We start from the raw sequence: 24,303 nt of genomic DNA, 5'->3' as shown, positions 1-24,303 counted from the left end.
TATGTGGTTAGTAAGTTTAATTCAACCATCATACCCAGTTCTGCCTCATAAAAAATAGCAAAATGTTCTTATCAAAATTGTATTAACACTGGGCGGTGGTTGCGCATGCCTTTAATCCTAGCACTTGGGAGGCAGAGGCAGGGGGATTTCTGAGTTCGAGGCCAGCCTGGACTACAGAGTGAATTCCAGGACAGCCAGGGCTACACAGAGAAACCCTGTCTCGAAAAAGCAAAAAAAAAAAAAAAAAGTATAATGTAAGGGCAGGTTCCTTGCTCTGAGACAGCGATAGAAAAATATTGGCACCAGATACACTTAAAAAAAGTTTTAATGCTTAATGTAGGTGACAATTGTACATCACTGTATTTAGCTGGGCACTAATTTACAGATTTGCTCTGAGTCCAGCTGCATCAGAAGATAGAAGGATGGGAGGTGAATAAGGCAGCCACTGCTGTGGACCCATATCCTCCCAGCCATCCATCTAGGCCAGCAGGTGGCGCTTGAAGCTTTTCTCTCACAGGGCTAACAGCAGAATCAGCATAGTGATGTTAGATTCCTCAGGACAATCCAATTTGGAACTCACAAATCATTTTCTACTTGAGAGAGCAGTTATAAAAGGTTTATCTCTATCATTGTATTATTTCCTTATAAGCTAAAAAAGTTAGTGTCTGGGCTAAATCAAGTAAACATCATTTATGACATTTTCTTAAATGGAAAACAATGCTCTAAATTCCAAAATAGATCTCATGATGACTGAACCACAAACCATTTGAGTTGTTAGAGAATTAGATACATGTAAGACCTGTTACTTGGCTTCAGGATACAGGGCATCTGAAGAGGAAAACTCTTTGGTTGATAAAGCCACGGTCAGAGCCCTCAACAGACCGGGTAGGACGCAGAGCCCGGCAGGTGGCTCCTGCAGGCACTTGTAGGTCGGTGTGTCGGTGGTGTGTGGCTGCAGGATTGCCACTTTTCCAAGATTTACTGAGGACATTTTTGGCACCTACTGTGCTCTGTAGGCACTAGAAGCAAAAGTAGCACCGCTCAGAAGCCCCTTCCACAGATGCACACCAGAGGGGAAGGAAGGAACCCCCCAAGGGCTGACCAGGAGGGACATCTGCCTGGCAGGAAGTGACATGACTGTACCTCTGCTGTCAAGTGACTGCTCTGACCTTACAGCCAAAACACTTAGTATCCTGGCTTAAGGAGCACTGTTGCTGAGCAAGGTCAAAAAGTCTAAGGCTTTCTAAAGGCAGCTTTCTAAAGGCAGCTTTGTGCTTTGGTGTACAGAGTAGCACTTTTCTAAGTGTTGAAGCAATGCACAGGTATTTGTAAGAAGCTGACACTAAAAACACCTTTCCATACATTGGTAAAGCAGCCAACGAACCCAAAATCCTTCAGCGGGCTTTCCTCCCAATTATAGGAACAAAGCAAGACAGGAGAACAGGAATCCACCCAATACCTGGACATATATGGCCCTGCAGAGGCCAGAGACCTTCTGTACAGAAAGAACCATGCCCAGGGAGAGCCCCTCACAGGTGCAGAACTAAGGCCTATGCTTAAGGCTGATGAGACAAACAAAAGGAACAACCCACATGCAAAACTGGCACGTCAGGAACTAAGCCAACTGCAGAGGAAGACAGGCTGCTACCTCAGACCTGGCCATGATTTTAGATGCAGTATGGGACAACTCAGAAGATTGGTGTATAAAAAAAAAAAAACCTTCCACCCAGGACAGGACTGAGAATAACGGCTTGATTTCCTGTTGACTGCTACCAAAAAGAGCAGTCATGTTTCAATACTACAGAGTGACATAATGGGGAAGGAGAGGAGACATTAGGGTTCTGAGGTATCTCAGAGGGGAAGCATTTAGTGATAGGCATTTCCTGAAAGGCTTAGTGCAGACTCCACTTTGTCTTTAAGAGTTTCTGTTTGTGTGTGTCTCCTCCAGCCCACAGTGAAAGTAGTGTGGGTTTTTTTTTTTTTTCAACCAAACCATACTTTGATGCCCAACAGCCATCAGCCTGCTAACACAAGGACAAGAAAGACCCTGGAATCCTTCTGTTAACAGCCCAGCTCTTCTGCCTTCCCCACAACTTTACAGATGTGTTTCATAGAGAGCAGTTAGAGAGGAGGGACCAGAGCATCCCAGTTTACCCCACAATGTATGTCTTGGCAGTCCTCTGTGCAGCTCTGCCGATGACAACAAGGCCTATGAGCAGTCAACCCCACGCGCATGACAAACCCTCTCCCACCCCAGCTCATTTGAGTTAAAGGAAACACTAACATTCAATACTCTCTCCCTGTCTGGTCCAGTTACAGGCAGATCAGGAACCTCTCAATAGAAGGAGAGGCTGGATTTGCCTCCTGGTGGGTTCAGGACTTTGTTGTGGGAGCGAGGTCGTGGCCCCAGTCTGGGCTCATGACTGTCAACTGTAGGTGTGGGCTCCGGTATCTTTGCATGTTCTACTTCTTTTGAGCTTCCTTTGTCGCCCTGCTCTCCTCTGGGTGTGGAGTCTGCTGCAGCTGTAGGGTAAAAATCAACAAAAGTCCATGAAAGGCAGTACATAGTCCACTACACTGTGTAGCAAGCTGCACTAACTGAAAGTCAGTGCCGCAGCAGAGCCAGAAAGTTCTGAAGCCAACTAGCTCCCGACTGGTCCCAAGCTCAGGGAGCACTTTGGATGGTGGTTCTCAACCTGTGTCAAAACCCTTGTGATGGTGTGTATGCTCAGCCTAGGGATGACACTATTAGAAGGTGTGGCTCTGTTGGAGTAGGTGTGTCACTGTGGGTGTGGGCTTTAAGACCCTCATCCTAGCTGCCAGGAAGCCAGTATTCTGCTAGCAGCCTTCAGATGAAGATGTAGAACTCTCAGCTCCTCCTGCACCATGCCTGCCCAGATGCTGCCATGTTTCTGCCTTGATGATAATGGACTAAACCTTTGAATCTGTAAGTCAGCCCCAATTAAATGTCCTTTATAAGACTTGCCTTAGCCGGGCGTGGCACTCGGGAGGCAGAGGCAGGCGGATTTCTGAGTTCGAGACCAGCCTGGTCTACAAAGTGAGTGCCAGGACAGCCAGGGCTACACAGAGAAACCCTGTCTCGAAAAACCAAAAAAAAAAAAAAAAAGACTTGCCTTGGTCATGGTGTCTGCTCACAGCAGTAACACCCTAAGACACCCCTGGAGAGGGGAGTGTCAATCAAATTGCTCTTTCATGGGGGTCACCTAAGACCATCAGAAAACACAGACATTAACATTAAAATTCATGATAGTAGCAAAACCAGAGTTATGAAGTAGCAATGAAAATAATTTTATGGTTGTGGGGATCACCAAAACAGGAGGAACTGTAATTATCTTTACAGATATCAAATTCTTGTCCCAGAATTAGGAAGGTTGAGAAACACTCTTCTAGAAGAAAAGAGAACCTAACAGTATTACTAGCAGGAACTGTGCTCCTGTCCCGAGCCACCCTCTTATGCTTGTTTTGTTCAGTTGTTCTGAAGGCAGAGCAATGCTAGGAAGTGCATGAGCTATTCCTCTGGAATACAGAAGGGCAGGAAATAAGCTTACCTTTCAGGTCAGACTTAGAGTCTTCACCTTCACACAGCAAAACATGATCCTGCAGCAAGGTAAGCAAGCCAGCAGGTTAGTGCTTGTCCAGGCAGGCAATGAAAGTTTAGGGATGAATGGCTGATTTTTTAAAATTGTGTTCCCCTGGCCATCTAAGACATCTAGACTCTGCTAGGGAAGTATTCTACCCACCACCAGGCCACATCCTCAGTCTTATTTCTACTTTCTGAGTCAGGGTCTCATTGAATTTTCCAAAGTCTGGGCTTAAACTCACTCTGTAGGTAGAAAGGCATTGAACCTCAGCTTCCTCCTGAACAGGTGGAGGTATAGGCCCCCACTATAGGGTCTGTTTTATTTTTAGCCTTTAAAATGTTTGTGGCAGGCCGGGGATGGCTCAGTAGTTAAAGCTCTTGCTGTTCTTAGGTACAGTTGTCTGTAACTCCTGCTCCAAGGGAATATGCTGCCTCTGAGGGTATCTGCATTTACCTGAATACATACACACATGCTGACATACCTAAACATAATTAAAAATAATACAATTTTACAATAAACAAACTAGCAGGCTTCTGAATAAACTGCTCAATAACAAAGTGCTTCTCTAGCATGCGAGAGTCTCTGTGCATTTGATCCCTGGCACTACAGAGACCCGTGACAAAGCCCCTGTAACTCGCTGGACTGCAATAGTGATGTTAGCTCACTGCCAGCTTCTCAAAGCCCCAGTTATTTTATTTCTTAATAGCATAAGGCACAGCTTTTTAAAAAAGTAGCCACAACAGGTTTTAAATTATAAAAATTATTTTCTAAAAGAACCCACTAGCATGTTTCATAGCTTCATCTACATTATAGTATATCAGAATGTCTTGTTTTGACAGCACAGCATTTGAATGTGTGGCTCAAAGCAGACAAATGAACAAACCAAATAATTTGGCTACATAACCAAATATGCAATCCTAGCACTTATGCAGGATGCCAAGGGGTTGAAGTCAGCCTGGGCTATTAAGAGGACCACTTGTTTCTGTTTTGAGACAGTCTCACTACGTACACCGGCTTTGAACTCAAGAGAACTGCCTGCCTTTTCTTAAATGCTGGGATTAAAGGTGTGTACCACCATGCTGACAAGAGAGAACATGCCTTTAAAAACATGTGGTTTTGAGCCTACTTAGCTTTGACTTTTGGGAGAAGCTGACCTGAGATGGTCTCTGATGGACTTCTACTAGGAAGCTGTAACTATTGGTCGGCTCTTTGTTCTGTTAGCAAATAGTAAATATTATCTAAGTCTACCCCTTCATGGCCAGGTTTACAATGCTCCTATCCTATCATTACTCCTACATTGCTTCAAAGCTGGGAGGTTCTTTTCCAGCTGTGACCTCACTATGCCTCTTAGCTAGCCTCCATGTCACTGTTCTGCTGTCCCTCCTCCCAAGGAGCTTCCATACAGCTAAACTGCATTGTGCTCAACTCTAGAGAATACCTATTTTCATTGGGAATTGATGGGGTCAAGGGTGTTGCCATAATGTGCATGCTGAGCCACAAGACAGCTTTTGAGACTGTTCTCTCCTTCTACCTTGTGGGTCCCAGGAATCAAACTCAAGTCTTAGGCTTGGGCAGGAAGCAGCTTCACCAATGGGCCCATCTTGCTGCTATCCTGTAGTACTCTGTAAAGGGGGCTTTTCTCTAATAGGCATTCTCTCTACACTTCATGCAGGAAATGCTGATTAAACAGTTTTTTTTTGTTGTTGTTGCTGCTGTTTTTGGTGGGGAGGAGGGGATGAGTTCAGACAGGGTCTCTCTAAGTGGCTCTAACTATCCTGGAACTCATAGAAATCCACCTGCCTCTATCTCCTGAGTGGTGGGATTGGATTAGAGACAAGTGCCACCATGCTCAGCTTGGTTAAACACTTTTCTTTTTTTGCAACAAATTTAATGAGTTGGTTTTCTGGCATTCTCTAAAGGTCTAAATATTTTTTTAACTAACAAATGCAAAATAGTTGGTGAATTTTAATCCATTGCAATTACATGTTTATCTTAGTACATGGGTGCCTTCACTGGATCAGAGACCTGAGATCCATAATCCTCAGAGATAACGAACATAAGCTCACCCTTGTGGAGAGCCATCATCCTGGGCTGGGGAGGCAGCTGGGGTGGAGCAGTGATACAGTGTGGGAGGTTAGTCTGATGCTGCTGGTATTCTAATGCTAAACACTGGCCACTAAGATCTGGTCACCGCTGCCCCGGGAGACCCTCATACACCAAATGATGCTAGGTCACCTTGCTGGCAGGTTTTTAGTCACCTGACTGGGGGTTGCAGGTAGAGAGAAAAGGGTGGAGAAAAGAGAACAGACCAAAGGAGGAGGGAACAGCCCTGAGAGGAAATGGACCATGAGCACATGGCAGGACAGACATAAGTAACAAGGGACACATGGTTCAGATATAAGTTAAAATAGCTCCAAAACCTGCCAATCTAGGCTTACAACTAGTAGATCAAGTACCTGGAGTGCGTGTCTTTTTTATGGACAAGCTAAAATATATAATCCCAGTGTTACACATGCCCAGGTTAAATCTCTAGTGCTGTGTAAAGACAGACCTTTCCTCTCCAGAACTCAGCAAGGGTCAAACCTTTACACTATGCGCTCAGTCATGAGACTGCAGGTACACAGAGTGGAGCAGCACAGGCAGGTGCTTGGCGGCTGCTGTGTAGAGATGAACACAGTTCCTTCCTCAGGTCTTTAGTCATAGGCTGAAACATGTTTCCTGGGTGACTCTGACCAATAAGTGAGCACACTCAGGAAAGCAGCACAGTCTGTCTGTCTCTCTGTCTGTCTTGTCCTAGTCACACCTACGTCACACCTGCTTTCCTCTCTTCCTAGTATTACGTCACACCTGCTTTGGAACTCTTTCAGAAGTGAACTTGAAGCAACTTTTATTTTTCTTTCCTGTCTGGCTATATGAATGTAGTCCATACCTTGGGCTTGTTTGGGTGTGCCAGAGGCACAGTGGCAGTGACTGGGGACCCAAATATGTCACTGGTCTTCCCCCCGGGTGGATTCAAACGTTGTCGAGCTTGCACAGGAGTCGATTCATCGAAGATCCCACTTCCTTTGCCTCCTGCAGGAACAATCACAGAAGGGTGACCATCAGAGCTCAACGCTGATGCGACGCCATCACTGTCACCCTTCTACAAAAGACTTAATGCCTTCTTAGGTTCCAGGACAATAGAGTGGGACAATCACTCTAAGTCCCCGAAGCCTTATATCCTAGCCAATCCCTAATCTAGTCTGCTACAGTGTTCACGTGTATAGCCAAACTGACCTGGGCCTGGATTTGAAAAGGAATGAAAAACATCACCTTTCCCCAGAGCTCCCTTATAATGAACAATTCAAGTTTTCCTGTAGGAAAGTCTCCTTTGTTAATCAAAAGGAGTTCTTAAGCAAATCAAAAGCAAATAACTAACCGCTATTCCTGGTGAACCTATACTCTGGAAAATAAGGTTAGTCACTCTGACCTCTTTCTGGCTAGAAGGCCTAGCAATGAAAAATGCCAGCAAGTTAAAAGACATGCTCCTTAATAGAAATGCGCATCTCAAGCTGATCCTATGGCCCCAGGCCTGGACAGGATGGAGTTATGCCTACGTCAGGCAAAAAGGTATGAAATACCAACAGATGTCTTCACTCAGCAGGTATTAAGCATCCACGTTCCCCAAAGCATTATGCCTAATGGAGGTAGACTCAGGCGAAAGCTACTTATTTTTAGGTAGTTGGCTCTAGCATCCCAACTGAAGCTATAATCCACAACAGAAAAAATACCCCACTGACTACTCATGCTGTGCTAAGTCACCTGGCCTTTCTGTGTCTCTAGCTCCTCAATTAACAATAAGGACAACAAAGGGGCAGATTCTTGGGCAGTAAGGGGATTCTTTAAGTTGCTATAGCTCCTAGGACAAATGCTAAGACAAAGCCTACAGTGTAACCACTCCACAGCAGCTATGCCTTCCAGACACTATGGAACACTGTCTTCCAGGAATAACACAGCCTTTACCATGACCAGAGCAACCGTGGTGCTGTGTGAGGCTTGTTGACTGGTGCCCTATAGGTGATAGGTCTGTCACTAGACCCTCACCTGAGATTCCAGCCACTCTTCTCCACCTCCAATGCCCAGCTCTATAGAATCCTGACCCAGAGACACACATTGCCTCAGGAAATGGTAGACTAGACCAGACATGGAAATTAACTCAAGGATGGGAGGAGGAATTAACTTCAGGAGGCTAACATCTAGGCTGACAAACAACTTTTCAGTGATTTGGGTGTTTATAGTTTCCTGTGCTCCTAAGTAACCCTTCACTGATGCTCCTATAAACAGAGCTAGATGGAATGTTTATTTGGGTGGCTGCTGCTGGGCTATTTAGGAGACTAGAGGGTAACTAGAAGTCTGTTTACAGTTCCCCAGGAAAAGTCAAACACCACCATATCACTAAAGGACTGGCCCATGTTCTTCTGTGCTCTTTTTTTGTGTCCCCTCAAATAATCCCAAATAGTTACTCCTTTGCTCTCATGACCATGTTGTCACCACAGCACTCTCAACAACAATCAGAATGAAAAGCAGGAATGCCTAAGTCAAGGACTCTATGTTGCTAGCTAGCACAGCTTTCAGAGGTCCTTCAAGATCCCACTGGTGGCCCTTTCCAGAAGACACTGACTGGCTTGAGGGGACCAAGAGTGTAGCTGCTGGGACGTAGTGAGAATTGTAGTGTCCTTTCTGAAAAGTATATGTAAGTACACTATAGCTGCCTTCAGACACACCACAAGAGGGCATTGGATCCCATTACAGATGGTTGCGAGCCACCATGGGGTTGCTGGGAATTGAACTGAGGACCTCTGGAAGAGTGGCCAGTCAGTACTTTTAACCGATGAGCCATCTCTCCAGCCCCAATTGTGGTGTCTTAAAAATCCCAGTGTGGGCTGGTGAGATGGCTCAGTGGGTAAGAGCACCCGACTGCTCTTCCGAAGGTCCAGAGTTCAAATCCCAGCAACCACATGGTGGCTCACAACCATCCACAACGAGATCTGGCGCCCTCTTCTGGAGTGTCTGAAGACAGCTACAGTGTACTTACATATAATAAATAAATCTTAAAAAAAAAAAAAAAAAAATCCCAGTGTGGGATATGGGGCTGCTTCAGACTGAACACAGAAACAGACTATTTGTCGTGTGTGTGTTCTTGGAGGGGCATTTTCTTTGCCAGCTGCAGATAGTTTAATGCTGGGGACTCTGGAGAGGGAATAAATGCCAGAGCCCAGAGAGAGAAGCGGGAGCTCTGAAGAAAGTGGTTGTGTATCTTTTCTCGTCAGGTCTGAAACCAGTGCCTTTCGGACTCATTCTCAGGGCTAGTTGTGTTACTTGGGACAGAACTGGTCAGAACTGGTATCAACCAAGTTCTGGAATGTTCTGCTCCCTATTCGTGACTTCTGCCTTCCTTCATTTTACCATGAGCATCATCACATACTTAAAGGATGTATACACCGTGTCTTAGTTAGGGTTTTACTGCCATGAACAGACACCACAACCAAGGCAACTCTTGTAAAAGACAACATTTAATTGGGGCTGGCTTACAGGTTCAGAGGTTCACTCTATTAGCATCAAGGTAGAAGCATGGCAGCATCCAGGCAGGCGTGATACAGAAGGAGCAGAGAGTTCTACATCTTCATCTGAAGAGAGCTAGCAGAATACTGACTTCCAGGCAGCTAGGATGAGAGTCTGAAAGCCCACACCCACAGTGACAAACCTACTCCAAGAGGACCACACCCTCTAATAGTGCCACTCCCTGGGCCAATCACATACAAACCATCAGATTTTCACTAGAAGAAATACTCACTGAAAACAGTCTGTGTGAGCTCCATACCTTACCCGCCTGTTGGGAGTTAGCATAAATAAGCTATTCCTCCCCCTATATTCCCTCTCAGAAAAGGTTGGGAAAATGGCAGAGCACTACAGCACAGAGGGTTCAGACCCTGGTGACTAAGCAGGAGGAGAGAGAAAAGCAAGCTGGGCAAGAAGGCACATGAACTCCACAAGGTGAGCTACCTAGGCAGAACATTTGGTTTCCAGTCCTCACAGCCCCTGAGGGCAGGAGGCTGTTAGAGAAATACAGCCCTTTTGTCTTGAGAGAAAGGGTTATTCTTGAGCAAACTGAGCCCCTGGAGGGGTGGCCTGGGGCCAAAAGCCTTAGATATCAAAATGCCCCTCGAATCGGGCGTGGTGGCGCACGCCTTTAATCCCGGCACTCGGGAGGCAGAGGCAGGCGGATTTCTGAGTTTGAGGCCAGCCTGGTCTACAGAGTGAGTTCCAAGACAGCCAGGGCTACACACAGAGAGAAACCCTGTCTTGAAAACCCACAAAAAAACAAAACAAAACAAAAAAACAGTTCTAGGATCTGGGACTGCTTCAGATTGTGTACAGTAACAGACTATTTGCTTTGTGCAAGCTCTGGGAGGGGTGTGATCTTTGCCAGCTGCAGATAGTTTAAATCTGGGACTCTAGAGAGGAAATAAATGCCAGAGCACAGAGGGAGAAAGAGAGAGAGGAAGAGGGAAGGGGAGGGGGAGGGAGGCAGGCACAGACAGACAGACAGACACACACACACAGATACCCCCCTAAGAAGAGGAGCTCCTGCTGGTTTGTCTAATGATCCAGGGAGGAAACAAGAAGTTGGAGATATCCTCACAAGAGAAAGGTTAGATTTACCGCACAGAACTCACTGCCCCTAACTAGCAGGAAGTAGTTTACAGAGCTCTAACCTTGTCTCTCCTACCTGGTGCTGGAAGGGACTGGGGAGGAAAAGGTCGAGTGATATTAAGGACCCACTAAAGTAAATACAGGATCTTTTTAAGGGAAAAATATCTTTTTGGGGGATATCAAGAGCTGCACGTTTGTAAAAACGTAGAAATGAAAATTTTCTGCACCTCAGCCATAGACTTTCTGGGAATTGGTCCCCACATTGAGCACTCCTGCCTGGAGAAGGCAAGGCAATGTGGGGTGCAGAGCTCTGGAGCCAGTCCCTGCCTAGTCATTAACTGTGTGACCTTGATTTCTACCGCCTGAACTATAAACGATAGCCAAAGTGACTGGAGGAATTAATTAGACCTCGGCTGCCGGTAAAGAGCGGGTGTGTTATGAGCACCCTAGCAAAGGGCCTGGGCCTGAGAGGCAGAGCCCCTGCCTCCCAGGGTTATTCTCAGATGTCCAAAGGCTTACTTTATTATACAAAGTCAGTCTGGTTTCAACAGAAAGCAAAACAGCTTGTAACAACCCCACCAGGCTAAGGCAGAAGGACTAAGCAGCCCAGGTGAAACTTTGAAAACCAAACAACAAACCACAGGAGTTTGAGGCTTGGGGGTTTGTGGCTCAGTGGGAGAGTGATCAGCTATCTATATACTGAGTTAAACCACAGCCAAAGGGCGGCGGGGAGTAACAATTACAAGTTTTTGGTCAGACACTCATGCTCATTAAAAAAAAGTGAATCAGAGAACTGGAAAGTTCTCAAGGTCTATCACGGAGAACTGCAGGGTGAGCACTGCTCACAATAGCACTGGCTCTCCAGAAACTTCTACGTATCCCTTTCACGCTAGTCACCAAGAGCCTCAGTTTTCTTGAAATTAGAAACTTGCTACGTCCCAAGTAAAGTCTATCTTGAAGAAGAGTTTTGCTTCTGACTCTATAAAGGAGTAGCAGTCACATGGCATGCCTGGTAGCTTACTAAGGAAAACTAAGTTCAAAATAAATTTTTAGAAGCCGTTAGGGGTGTAAAAGGTTAGGGGTGATTACTGCTCCTGCAAGAGGCTTGGTTTGCTTCCCAGAACCGATACAGCAGCTCTCAAATGCCTGTAACTCCCATTCCAAGGGATTGGACACCTTCTGGCTTCTGCATACACACACAATAAATTAAACACTATATTGACAGAATCAAGCATGAACATTATGGACGTTAGACTCAATGTGTCAGTATTTTAAATTCATGTACCCAATGATCCAGCAATTATCCTTTCAGAAGTTTCTCTCAATGGATATATTCTGGTCAGTTTATTTGCTTTCTGATCATATAGCCCAGGTTGGCTTACATCTCCTGACCCTTTTGCCTCTATGTCTCAAATGCAGGGACAACAGGCACATGCCCTAGTATGCAGATTTAGGTCAATTTAGAGCATGGACCTCTAGAAACAGGTAAACTAGATCCAAGGGCCAAGTCTGCCAATGATTAACTAGCTGTGAGGTTCAGCCACGCAAGGAACTTCCCTGGGTTTCAGTTTCTGCTATGAGAGAGGAAACATCTACCTGCTAGGGTTATAGTGAGGATGAAGTGAAAATATATGCAAAGTATGTAAACACCAACAAAGACCAATGTTATCAGGCAAATAAAGGAGTAATTTATAAAGATATATGCAATAAATAAGGACCATGGAAAATAATGACTATGAGACACCACAGGGCAAGCAATTGCAGCCAATCTTCCATGACCTCACACAGTTAAATCATCTCTGCTCTGCCTCTGCACACTTCTCACCAAGCTCCCAACTTTGTGAGTGCTGTAGGACTAAGTTCGAAAGACTGAGCACAGCACCCAGGGCACCCAAGCCCTCAGGGAATGAACATACTAGTGGTTGTGCCTTTCTGTCCTCTGGGACTATTTTCAAAGGAGCCCCTCCCTAACAGGACAGAAAACAAGCTCCAAAACTTGTTGCAGAAATCTGCTCACTGCAGCAAGATGGCTAGATGACCACACTGAGCATTAAGGGTGCCTTGGGGACAGGTACAGAGGAACACCATGCTTTCCAGGGCACCTGGCTTGCCACTGGGGCAAGCCTAGAGACGACTCTGCGGAAGGAAGGCCAAGATGGCTCACAGACATCCAATGCAACACTAACCCACACCGTAAGAGAACAAACACGGGGCTGGAGGTCCTAAATTCAATTTCCTTTCCTTTTCTTTTTGTTTTTGTTTTTTTGAGATAGGTTGTTTTCTCCAGGCTGGCCTCGAACTCAGAAAATTGCCTGCCTCTGCCTCCCGAGTGCTGGGATTAAAGGCGCCACCACGCCCGGCTCAATTTCCTTCTGGCATGTCTTAAAACAGCTACAGTATACTCATCATATACATAAAATAAGAAAATAAATCTTAAAGAGAGAGAAAAAAACAAAAGTCAGCTTTTGTGGTTTTTTTCAAGACAGGGTTTCTCTGTGTAGCCCTGGCTGTCCTGGAATTCACTATGTAGACCAGGCTGGACTCAAACTCACAGAGATCTACCAGGTTCTGCCTCCCTAGTGTGGGGCTTAAAGGTGTACACCACCACTCCCTGCCAAAATCCAATTTTTGTTCATTAGTATTTCATAAAAAAACAAAAAACAAAAAAACTATCAGTAATTGACAAAAGACAGAGAGCAGATCTCAGTCCTTTTCCAGCATATGGAGTCCATATGTAGTCCCTCGAGGCTTACAAGGATAGAACACATCTAGCTTTTCTTTCTTTTTTTTAAAGATTTATTATTATATCTAAGTACACTGTTGCAGTCTTCAGTCACACCAGAAGAGGGCATCAGATCTCATTACAGATGGTTGTGAGCTACCATGTGGTTGCTGCGATTTGAACTCAGGACCTTCAGAAGAGCAGTCGGTGCTCTTAACCACTGAGCCATCCCTCCAGCCCACAAATCTAGCTTTTAAAAAATGGATATAGACAAGAAAAAGGCCCTGAGAATAGTTTATCACCGAAGGTGTTTTGTTGCCCTCTTTTTTTGAGACAGTTTCCCCAAGTTGGCCCCAAACTCCATCATCTTCTGCAGCCTCTAGAGGTCTGAGATAACAGGCATCTAACACCAAGACCAACTAAAGGCTTTTCAAAAAATTTCCCTGGTAACAGCAGGAAATGATAGAGAACTGTTCCGAGGTGAACGCTCTAGAATTTCAACCCCACTGAAATCATACTGAAAATACTATTCCTAAGAAAAGCATCTGAATGCACAATTTGCATGAAATTTCAGATTAGGGGCTTTGAGACCAGAACCCCCTTACACAGTGGGCAGCGTCAGCAACTGCACCCAGCAAATACTGCTGAGTAGATGGAGCACTTTTTTTTTTTTAAAGATTTATTTATTTATTATATGTAAGTACACTGTAGCTGTCTTCAGACACTCCAGAAGAGGGCGCCAGATCTCGTTACGGATGGTTGTGAGCCACCATGTGGTTGCTGGGAGTTGAACTCTGGACCTTCGGAAGAGCAGTCGGGTGCTCTTACCCACTGAGCCATCTCACCAGCCCCGATGGAGCACTTTCAAGAGAGAAGACAACAGACCTGGAAAACTCTCTCTCCTTTTAAAGGCACTGCTGACAACAAGGGACAGGTTGCTACAGAAGCGTATCTAGAGCAAATCGAGGCATGTGCTCCACATTTGCAATCCCAGCACTTGAGAGACAAGCAGGAAGGCTTTGAGTTCACAGTCTGGGCATGGCAGCACAGGTCCTTTAATCCCAACACTCAGGCGGAGGCAGGCAAACCTCTGGGAGTTCCAGGCTAGCCTGGTCTACATAGTGAGAGCCTTGTCTCGAAAACCAAAACAACCAAGAACTATTTCATGTCATTCTGACATAAGCTATAATCATGAAGGGAGGGAGCTCAATTAGGAAAAGGCCTCTTAAGACAGAGCTGCAGGCAAGCCTTTAGGGCATTTTTATAACTAGTAACTGATGTGGGAGAGCTGTGCCCATTGTGGGTGGGGCCGTCCCTGGGCAGGTGGTCCTGGGTTCTATAAGAAAGCTGGCTGAGCAAGCCATGAGGAGCAAGCCAATGAGCAGCACTCCTCCCTGACCTCTGCATCAGCTCCTGCCCTGGCCTGAATTCTTGTCCTCACTTCCTCCAGTGATGAACAGTTGATGTGTTCTGGTCCTGGTGTCTCATGATAGCAACAGAAGCTTGTCAGACAGATTTCTAAAAAGAAAATAGAGTTTAAGGCCAAGAACGTGAGAAGTATAAAGTCCACACCTGGAGGATTTGTCCTCTTGGGTATGTTTTTAGGTTCTTCGGTTGGTCCGAAAATATTAGATGCCATCCTATTAGGCTTGCTTGAAGAAATACCTTCTTCTGAACTTCCAAAAAGATCTCTCGATTCTCCTCCCGGGGGCTTCATGGACCTACAAGCACAGAGTGAACATGAGTCACTGACATCCGTCCAACAGATTCCCAGGATTCACTAGGATTGGTGTTGACGGTCTCTTGTCTGTGGTCTAGCCCAATACCAAACAGTACTGATGTGAATGTAAGCTGGCCCCATCCAAAGTGTGATGGTACAGGCCTGTAACTCCCAGCACTTGGGAGACTGAGGCAGAATTTAGAGTTCAAGGCCAAGTTGGGTTTCAGAGAGGCACTGTCATATTCACAGGGGTAGTGAGGGGTAAGGGAACCACATGAGGAACTTTTCATTTTTGAGTCACATTATGTAGTAATTAGGATCAAAATTTTAGTTTTAATACTTTGCCAGTATTGTTTTAGACACTGATCCGGATAAAACACGTGATTAAAGAGAGATTCCTTTGCTCTTTTCTCCATGCTGTCTTCAGCTTTGCCATGGAGCTCACATGGAATCAAATCCCTTTACCAACCTTTCTGCTTCCTAGCCATGGTAGCCAGAGACTCCTCTGCCAGAATTTATAGATTCTAATATGAGGAGTCAGGCCTGACCGAGTATAAGGTAAAGGGGCTACCCTTGTGTTTTTCCGAGGCATTAGGGTATAGTTTAACCCCTAGATCTTTTGATTGGGTTTTAATTCAGACTCCTTATGTGTCTTTTAACAAATACCATGTTTCTCTTTATCTTAGATCCATCATCCCTGAAGATAATTCCTGACTTAAAAGACTCATTGTAGGGATCTATATTGGAATATTTGGTGTAGCCAATGAAATGCCTAGACTAGAAAGAAAAAACCACCACCCATTGGCAGCATGTCCTTATGGAATGACCATTCCTCTTTAAACCCTGATATTCTACAAGCACAGCTTTTAAACAAACACTCACAAAGAATGTGGTTTCTATGCCTTAGCTACAAACAGTAGTTCCCACCTAAAGTCCCAGACTTTGGGAACTTCATCTAGAGCTAATGAGAAGTCTAAAAGTTGCTTCTTTTGAATGCAGCAGCTGAAGACCTATGGCATTACCTCAAAGCTCTGCTCTGATGCCCAGAGCACGGGTATACAACTGCAATAAGGTGAAAGACTTCATATGCATATTTCAGATACCTGGCTGGACTTTTAAAATGCCTTTCAGTCATGCATGCGAGCTCATGCCTGTGATCCCACCACTTGGAAGGCGGAGGTACAAAGATCAGTAGTTCAAAAGTTATCCTTAGTCACGATGTCCCAGCACCCAGGAGGCAGAGGCAGGTGGATCAGTGGTGACACAGTGAGTTCCAGGACAGCCAGGACTACCTACATAAAGAGACTGCTTCAAAACCAAAACCGATCCTCCACTATAGAGTGAATTCAAAGCCAGCAAAGGTTACCAGAGACCATCTCAAAAATGAAAGACATGAATTTTGAAGAGGGGCCACTTGAAAGTGAATTTTAAATCAGTGACTGGCCTGTATTCATCCTCCCTCCCTCCCCTCTCTAACATATGGTTATCTATGCAGTTGAAGAAGTTGTGGCTGTCCTAGAACTCTATGTATAACTGACTGGCCTCCAACTCACCGACAGTTCTGCCTCTGCCTCCCACTACAAGGATTAAAGGTGTGTGTACTGCACCTAGCTTCACCTTCTCACACTAGGCCTAACCACTGAGATTGCATGACCTCAAATATTTAGAAAAATATTTAAAATCAAAGACTGCCATATAAAAGCAAGAGTGGAGGTTAGGACTGACTGAACAGCTATGTAAAACAGTGACCACTCAAAGACTTCATTAAAAACAAAAGTACCTAAAATGTGTTTGTTTCATCCAAAGAGCTAAAAGGCTGTCCATCATTGCAATGTTATGGGTATGGAGTTCTCAGTCGGCCTAAGGCAGGGAGGGCAGTGTAAAGTGTGCCAGTCACAGATGCCAGGTCACTGCCTTCTTAGGAGGAAGGGGAAAGAGGATATGCCAAACCTGCCCCATCAACAGTTACTATTTCTTGAAGGGTCTTAGAAAGGGATAGAAGTTCCTTTGAAAAGGGGGGAGGAGAGTGTGTGTGTGGGGGGGGAGCTGGGCCCATTACAAAGAACTTAACAAGATTGTAGCTCATACAATGCAGTTGATGGGTAAGTTAAGACTACCTGACTTCCATGCCCATCTTTAGATCTTATTCTGACCATCTTCTTCTGGGCTGTCAGGTCTAATAGCCTTGGGTCTACAGTCATCTCTCTCTCTCTCTCTCTCTTTCTCTTTGGTGTTTTGAGACAGGGTTTCTCTGTATCGCCTAGCTGTCCTGGAACTCACTTTGTAGACCAGGCTGGTCTCAAACTCAGAAATCCACTGCCTCTTCCTCCCAAGTGCTGGGATTAAAGGCGTGCGCCACCACTGCCCAGCCATTTATTTTCTTATTGGGGGTTGGAAAGAGCTGAGTCAGGATCTTGCAGTGCTCAAATTCACTATGTAGCTAGTGACAACCCTGAACTCGTATTCTCTACCTCCATGTCCCAAGTGCTAGGATTACAAGTGTGAATACTCCCAGCTTTATTTTAATAATCTCATTTTACATGAAGCCACCAGCATCCTACCCTGTGGGGGTTTGACCCCGGCAGGCCCTCACTCTACACTCTCACCTTCCCAGTCACTCTGTGGCTATTCAGACACAGACATTGACAGCCATACATGGAACACATATGTGTTCCATGTATGTGATACAACAGAAGCAGGAGCCTCAAAACCATCTCCAGAGGAGATGAGGCCCAAATTGAGTCTGTTACGGGAATATAGGAACTAGTTTTTGAACTTAATATAGGTATTGAAAGTAAGGATTTAGTATTGCTTTGTGTACTAAAATAATGAGCCACTTGGGCAAGAGCAGTGTCCACCTCCATCTCAAAGACAATGGAGCAAGCACAAGCTTGATAGCCTACAGCAGCAAGGCAAGTCTTAAGGTTGACCCAGCAGGGTCTCACAAATGGGCTTTTCAACAAATAGGGCCCAGAACAATGGCACAGTGTGGCCTTCTGGAAGCCACTAGCAGCCATTAATCACAGTAACACCAGTGGAGTGGAAGGTTCTAGGGCCAGCTTAGTCAACTCAGACTTTAAGACCAAATCCATAATTCCAATTACTTTTTCCTTTTGTAGTACCCTTTAAATGTTTCAGTAGTAATACTCAAATTATGGAGAAAATATAAGGGATACAGGCAACGATGAAAAGCCAGAGTTCATGAACTATGGCACTGGAGAGAAAGAAAATATCGACGGTTGTCAGTGCCCCCAGGCCTCCCTGGAATGGTGAGCTTCGTAAGAACTAGGAACTAATGAGAAAGTCTGGGACAAAGCCATGAAAAATAGACCGGGTGGGGGTTGGGAGGTGACGGGTGACTCATTCTTCAAGATTAGTAATTTTTGTGGATGAATGACAGTAATACCATAACGCTTTTACAGTTCAAACATCTCCAGCAAAAGAAAATCCCTCTGCTGAGGAGACAAAAGACAGGGTTAGACTCAGGCTTTGTAGCAATCAGTCAGACTATGTGCTGCTATCTTCTCCAACCTGCGTATGTTGCCATCCAAAGCACGCTTTCTATCTAATATGGCCCAGACTGAGGCTTCCAATTGCGCTTCATTATCCAGTTAAGGTAGCTCCCTTTTCCCCCTCATCCCGATATCAAATGGGGATTTCCTCCTTTTCCTAAAATCCTCTCCATGGACGCCTACTCAACAATTAACTCCTGGAGCTCGTAAAGTCATTCGAACACCAGTTTCATTTTATCAACTCAAATGGGGATTTCCTCCTTTTCCTAAAATCCTCTCCACGGACGCCTATTCAACAATTAATTCCTGGAGCTCGTAAAGTCATTCGAACACCAGTTTCATTTGATCAACTCAAAGCCGATCAGACAGAAAGTCCAGAGGAAACTGTGTAGGGAAGGTCCCCGCCCAGGGTGTACCAGTCAGTAGTGCATCCAACAAACACCTGGTCGTGGGTTGGGTCTGAGGATGCTGCCGCTACTCAGCCACATTCAAAGGTCGTCATGACCAACCGAACTGGTCACGGGAAGGGCTCAGGAAGCGGCAAACAGCTCGGAGCGCCCGGCTAGCGTCTGTCCTGAGCAAGCGCTTCAGGAGAGCCACGTGTCTTAATCCCGCCGCCCGGTCTCCACTCCGCTCTAACCCCACAGCCTTCCTGCGAGGCCCTGCGGGAGAGCGCGCTCAGTCTCCTCCCGGGAGCCCCGCGCCACACCCACCGCATTTGTAGGGTCTCCCGCCCGCCACGTGGCTGCGCCTATGAGCCCACCCGGGCCCCAGCACCCGTCCGCGCACCTGGAACCCGACTTGCCAGCTTGGCTGTCCGCGCCCTGGAACATGTCGGCCGCCGCCCCGCGCTTTCACAGCCGCCGCGCGGCGGTTCCCGCTTGGTCCCGCGCAGGTACCCTGGCCCGCCCAAGCCAGTTGGACGCCTCCCGCGCCAATCATGTCTCTGCAGCCTATCGTAGAGACGTGCCCCACTCCTCCCTCCCGCCCCCAAGGAGAGGGAGGCTTGGAGGCCCGCATCGCGCTTACAGCCGATTGGCTGCAGGAGTCGCCTCTCATGGCCTCAGGCGTGGGCATTGGTTCACAGCTCGCCCCACCCCCCAGCCAACACGCCTCCCCATGCGAATCCGCATTTTCTGGCCGACCTATCCCGGGCCGGATGGCACTAGGAAGTTTCTGGCCGGTGGTTGCCGAAGGGAAGCGCACAACATAACCGAAGCAGCGAATTCTGTAATGAATTCCGCATTCAGCGGTCACTCAATCGCTGAATCTCTGAGGCCTACCTGTTTGCTCACCCTCACCTCCCGGGCACCTACAGGCCTTAGGGCTCATCTCACTACACTGTGCCTGATAGGAACACCCTAAGCTTTGAAAGCAGGCACAAAAGACAGTCATTAGATGAAGTATTAGTATGTATTTATGCACAATAAAAACATTTACAAGCAGAACTGGAAATTTTAGCCGAAGTTTTAACAGTTCTTGTTTATTAAATAACCAAAACACCTTTTATTCCCAAAAAATTGGTAAAGAATAAATAATGTAATTTACAATATGGTACAAAAAATAACCAGAAGGACAGGCATTCTGCTTTATACATACACTGTATATTTATAGTCTATAAAACAAATTCACATCTCAAGCCGGAAACCTCAGATGATATGGCTTAACGATTATCAAAGCAAACAGCACTGAGTTCTGCCTGCTGGGGGCACCCCTCCAGCCAGTGATCTTACTAACAAACTAATAAGGTCTGGCTGGGGCAGTGCTTCCAAAACTGGACTGACCTCATCAGGCTAGCCTCTGGGAAAGGTATACTGTGGGTTTCTTTCCTTTTTTAAAGTTTTTTTTTTTTTTTTTTTAATTAAGACAAAGTACGGTATTTCCTCATGAATGCATCTGGGAGATTTGTTTTTAAAGTACATAAAACAATTTCCTTCTAAACTTATTTTGACCATTTCTAATAATATGGTCTGGTTAAAAATGCTATTAAACTGAATGACACCTCCCCTAGCAGAGGTTATCACAAGGAATGAAAAAGAAGAGGGTAGGAAAAAAGGTTGACCAACAGATGAAATGTCCCAAAGTCCCACTCCCTGAGCAAGTACTATGCCCGACAGGATATATGGACTTCAGCTCGCCTGAGCATCTTCTCTAGGACACAATCCATGCCAAGCACCAAAGATACAGGTTCCCAATCTTTTAAAAATATGAATCAACATGTCTAAGAAACATTAGTATTAACAAAAAATTTTCTCAAAGACTGACCGCATGTAAGTCACACTAAGTTCCAATGAGGAGAGGAAGCCCGAGTGAATGCCAACCATCCAAACTGATGGAAGGAAGAGAAGGAAGATGTAGAACCCAGGAGCCTGCCTTGCTGTTTTTGTTTTGTTTTTTAAAAAACTCTAGCCTTTAGCAGTCTTAAGATTTTATGCATGGATATTTGCTTAGGCTGGGAGATGTTGTATCCACTGATTCTCTGCTACAAATGCCACCATTTGCCCTTTAATATGGCGATGATGAGCAAACGAGTATGGCTGGTGAAGAAGCCGTGGAACCTTCTGGAATCTTGTCAGCTTCCTTACAGTAAAGCACCAGTCCATCTGATGCCTTGCTTGCTACTGGGAGACAAGGGCGGTAGTCTCTGCTCCTCAAGACAGGTCTCAACTCCTTTTAGCCGGCACAGCACTCACTGCCTGATGGAAACCAGCTTAAGAACCCAACTACCTAGTTCTACATGCTCAGTTACCAGGATTCTACAAGCACCCATGCTTATTAATGTTGTGGGAGAGTCTACCTGAAACACAGGAAGAGCAGCTAGCAGTGGCCTGAGCCTAGCCTGGTACAGGCTACAGTCCCAAGATCTAAATGCCTTCAGCTAAGTAAGGCATTGCTGAAAGCACACAACTGGGTAGAGACATATTGGCTACCATACCACAGTCTCTTGACGACACCGTGTGCTGCGCTTCTCATCTAATAGTCTGACTCTTACCAGATGTAGGGTCTGCATGTCAGCATCTGGGAGAGATCCTTCACCAGTACCAGAGCCCTAGACTGTCTCTGGAGCAGAGCCTGCACTCTAGGGTTTGTAGTAGCCAGTGAGACAACTGGATCAAGTGTCGCAGAGGGACATTCCCATCCCTTTCTTCATTGCAGACAGAGAGAAGTAAGGGCCTAGGCTGGTGTTAAGTACTACTGTGCAAGGAAGGAGGCTACAACAGGTGGAAAACAGAGGTGGCAGTTTTAGGAGTTAAAAGGACCTGCCAAGCTTGCTGTGGTAGCACATTACTTTCAGCCCAGCACTGAGGAGGTAGAGGCAGGTAGATCTCCAGCCCAACTCAGTCTATAAATCAAGTTATAGGATAGCAGGGTTATACAGAGAAACCCTGTCTCAAAAGAAAAAGAAAAGGGGGTGGGGTGGGGTGGGAGGGATGTCAGCCCTGGCTAGTATGTGGAGAGCGAGCAGTGAGGGGCTAGCACAGGGGTCACCTGTTCAACAAGAAATAGTCATGGCTACCTGATATGCTAGGTCCAGCAAGAGTGACCATGTTACAAGAATCTACTAAAGGGCAAAGAAGGGGAATGGAAGTATTTTTGGCACCACTCTGAGTCTGATGGCCTGAGCATGACAACTGACTGACCACCGCTGGGCTTCTGAAGAGGGCTGCTAAAACATCATTAAGCTGTGAGCTCTTCCTACACCCTGACATCTAAACCTGGCTTGGGTCCCAGAATAGGAAGAGAGATAGCCTGGGGCAAAGACACCCCTCAGATACCAGCAATAACACATGAAAATTTTAAGTGTAGATAAAATCTGTAGACATTACAGTGCATTTGGGGGGTGGGGGTGGGGTCAGGCCAGTAGAGAGGAATGATATATTAGATCACTTAGAAGGAACTAGGCGGGGCAGTGGTGGTGCAGGACATTAATCCCAGCACTTGGGAGGCAGAGGCAGGCGGGTTTCTGAGTTTGAGGCCAACCTGGTCTACAGAGTGAGTTCCAGGAAAGCCAGGGCTACACAGAGAAACCCTGTCTCAAAAAACCAAAAAAAAAAAAAAAAAAAGAGAGAGAGAGAGAGAGAGAGAGAGAGAGAGAGAAGGAACTGGGCATTAAGCACAGGTAGAGAGCAGAGCCACCTAAATAAAGGACTCTTACTATTTCTTGTCCATATCTCTCAATTCTTAAACCACAAGAAAGCCATTGTCAACCAGCTTTGAAAGACCATACAAAACATCCATACAAGCTCCAAGAAACAAAATTTCTTCCCCCTTCCTCATGCCAGGCAGAGCCAAACCTCTGGATGGTTTGGGTAGGAAGCACTAGTCGAGGGTTAAGTAGTCTTGAGAAGACAACATTATCTACATGGCTCTGGGACCCTTCTCTGCTTCATCGTCAAGGCAACCAGGAAGTGTCTTAGGTTGAAGATACCACCAGGCAATAGACTGGTCTATACTCACAGTCCCTTGCAACATCACTGCAGACAGAACAGCCAGGTGGAAAAAAGATATCAGAAAGAAAGCAGCGGTGGCTATGGCCTCCCTTCGCATGGATAACAGCTCCAAAGACAAAATGAACACCAGGCAAATGAACTCCTCTTGCAAGAAGGAGACCCCCCCTGGAAGGCTCAACACACAGACAGACATACAGTCAGGACGCCACACAGGCTACAGGACTTCAAGGGCTCTGATACCAAAAGGATTTCTGAGGTCTGCCCTTCTCGGGTCAGCTGTCCTTTGCATGTGGATACTGATATGCTGCTGTTAGAGGTGCTCCTGTTCTCTGTCTTCTCAGGATTCTGGGCTTGACTTTCTCTACTTTGCAGACAAACTCATGGGACCAGCTCCGTAGACCTCCTTTGTGGATTCCACGATGCCCGTGTCACAAAGCATAGTCACTGAGAGAGGTCACCAACAGGATTACCACCTCCTCCACCATCAAAAAGAACCTCCCGGCGGCCAGGCTCAGTGATGGACAATTCTTGGGCCAGGTCATTAAACCGCGATATGTAGTCAATGCTGTTCTCGTTCATCATGCACACCAACTGGGAATCCACCACCTATAGGACAGAAGGGACAAGGAGACATTACTCTGAGGATGGCTTACCATCCAGATAGAGGCTCTTGAGCTCCAGAGCAGAATGTCAGTGGAAGGAGCCAATTGCTCTATGAGGAATTTTGGAATCCTTTGTGGTCTAACCACATGGACTTTTTTGTAAGAACATACTCTACAGGCGCCCCGAGGAAAGCCTCTGAGAACATGAAACACGTAGATGCTGAGAATATAGTAGCAGCAACGCCATCTGATACTCATGAGGAAGAGTCACAGAAGGGCCAACAGGAACAAGAGAAGGCAGAGATCAAAGCAAGCAAAGAACAGTTAATGAGGTCCCTAAGCACCAGGGCCTCACACGTGTGGGTACAAGGTCCATGAACATACTAGGAGAGAACATTCCCACCAATGAGAAGGCAGAGTGCAGTTACCCAAGATACACTGGAAAAGCATAGGCTCAGCCCAGTGAGTGATGGAGAAAGAACCACAGCGAGGGACACAGAAATCTGTAAGGACATTATACTAGGGAGCGGTCATCGTTTACCGTCACTTTCTGTTAGAGTGGAACACTCATGAGGACAGGGACCTTTGACCCTTGTTGGAGCTACAACTTTTGAAGTGGAAGCAGGCAGAAGTAGTATGAGTTCAAGACAAGCTCAAGTACACGTCAAGGCTCTGTCCTATCCCCTTCCCCCCAAGGACTATACCCATCACTCTCACACAGACCCCTCAGAACACTGTACTCATAAGTGATTGCTATCACACTCCCAGTACAAAGTGAGTTCTTAGCAAGACATGCCAGTAAATACACTAGCTCCTTCTACAGGTGAATGTGTGTCTCCTTTACTTGATAATTATTTAGTGCTGCCCACTGTCCTGAATGCTACATCACCAGGCAGAGTGCAATGCTGACTTGGGAGTCTGGCTAGCTTGAGGCTCAGCATTTCTGATCTCCAGGCTTCAGCAGTGCCCATCTCATAGGAACCAGGGACTCACAGCATCCA

The 24,303-nt window shown here is 46.0% G+C and overlaps 2 protein-coding genes across 7 annotated transcripts in view; both read right to left on the bottom strand.

The window, feature by feature from the left end:
* On the bottom strand, nt 1–19,151 carry Jpt2 (Jupiter microtubule associated homolog 2). 2 transcript variants are annotated; one of them, XM_085832835.1, is made up of 5 exons: nt 19,039–19,151; nt 14,590–14,738; nt 6,532–6,674; nt 3,570–3,618; nt 1–2,523 (listed from the first exon to the last, which is right to left on the bottom strand). In XM_085832835.1, exons 1-5 carry the CDS (start codon nt 19,080–19,082, stop codon nt 2,336–2,338), a joined length of 573 nt encoding a protein of 190 aa, XP_085688961.1. In that variant the 5' UTR covers nt 19,083–19,151; the 3' UTR covers nt 1–2,335. The 2 variants fall into 2 exon arrangements, with proteins under 2 accessions (XP_085688961.1, XP_085688962.1); XM_085832836.1 differs by lacking the exon at nt 19,039–19,151 and adding an exon at nt 18,692–18,776.
* Nucleotides 19,152–19,609: 458 nt separating this feature from the next.
* The window catches only part of Cramp1 (cramped chromatin regulator 1), a 54,244-nt gene continuing 49,550 nt past the window's right edge, over nt 19,610–24,303 (bottom strand). For 2 of the 5 annotated variants that reach the window (XM_085833128.1, XM_085833129.1), the window contains exon 21: nt 19,610–23,306. In XM_085833128.1, coding sequence (XP_085689254.1) covers nt 23,142–23,306 — 165 coding nt within the window. In that variant the 3' untranslated portion in view covers nt 19,610–23,141. The remainder of the gene's footprint in view (nt 23,307–24,303) is intronic. The other 3 variants (XM_029471204.2, XM_021149887.3, XM_021149886.3) reach the window with 3 other exon arrangements.

This window comes from Mus caroli, unplaced genomic scaffold (assembly GCF_978045245.1).
Source record: "Mus caroli unplaced genomic scaffold, Mus_caroli_1 scaffold_18, whole genome shotgun sequence".
Lineage (NCBI taxonomy): Eukaryota > Metazoa > Chordata > Mammalia > Rodentia > Muridae > Mus > Mus caroli.
Note: the sequence above shows the minus strand (reverse complement) of the source record. Positions and strands in the feature narration are given on the sequence as shown.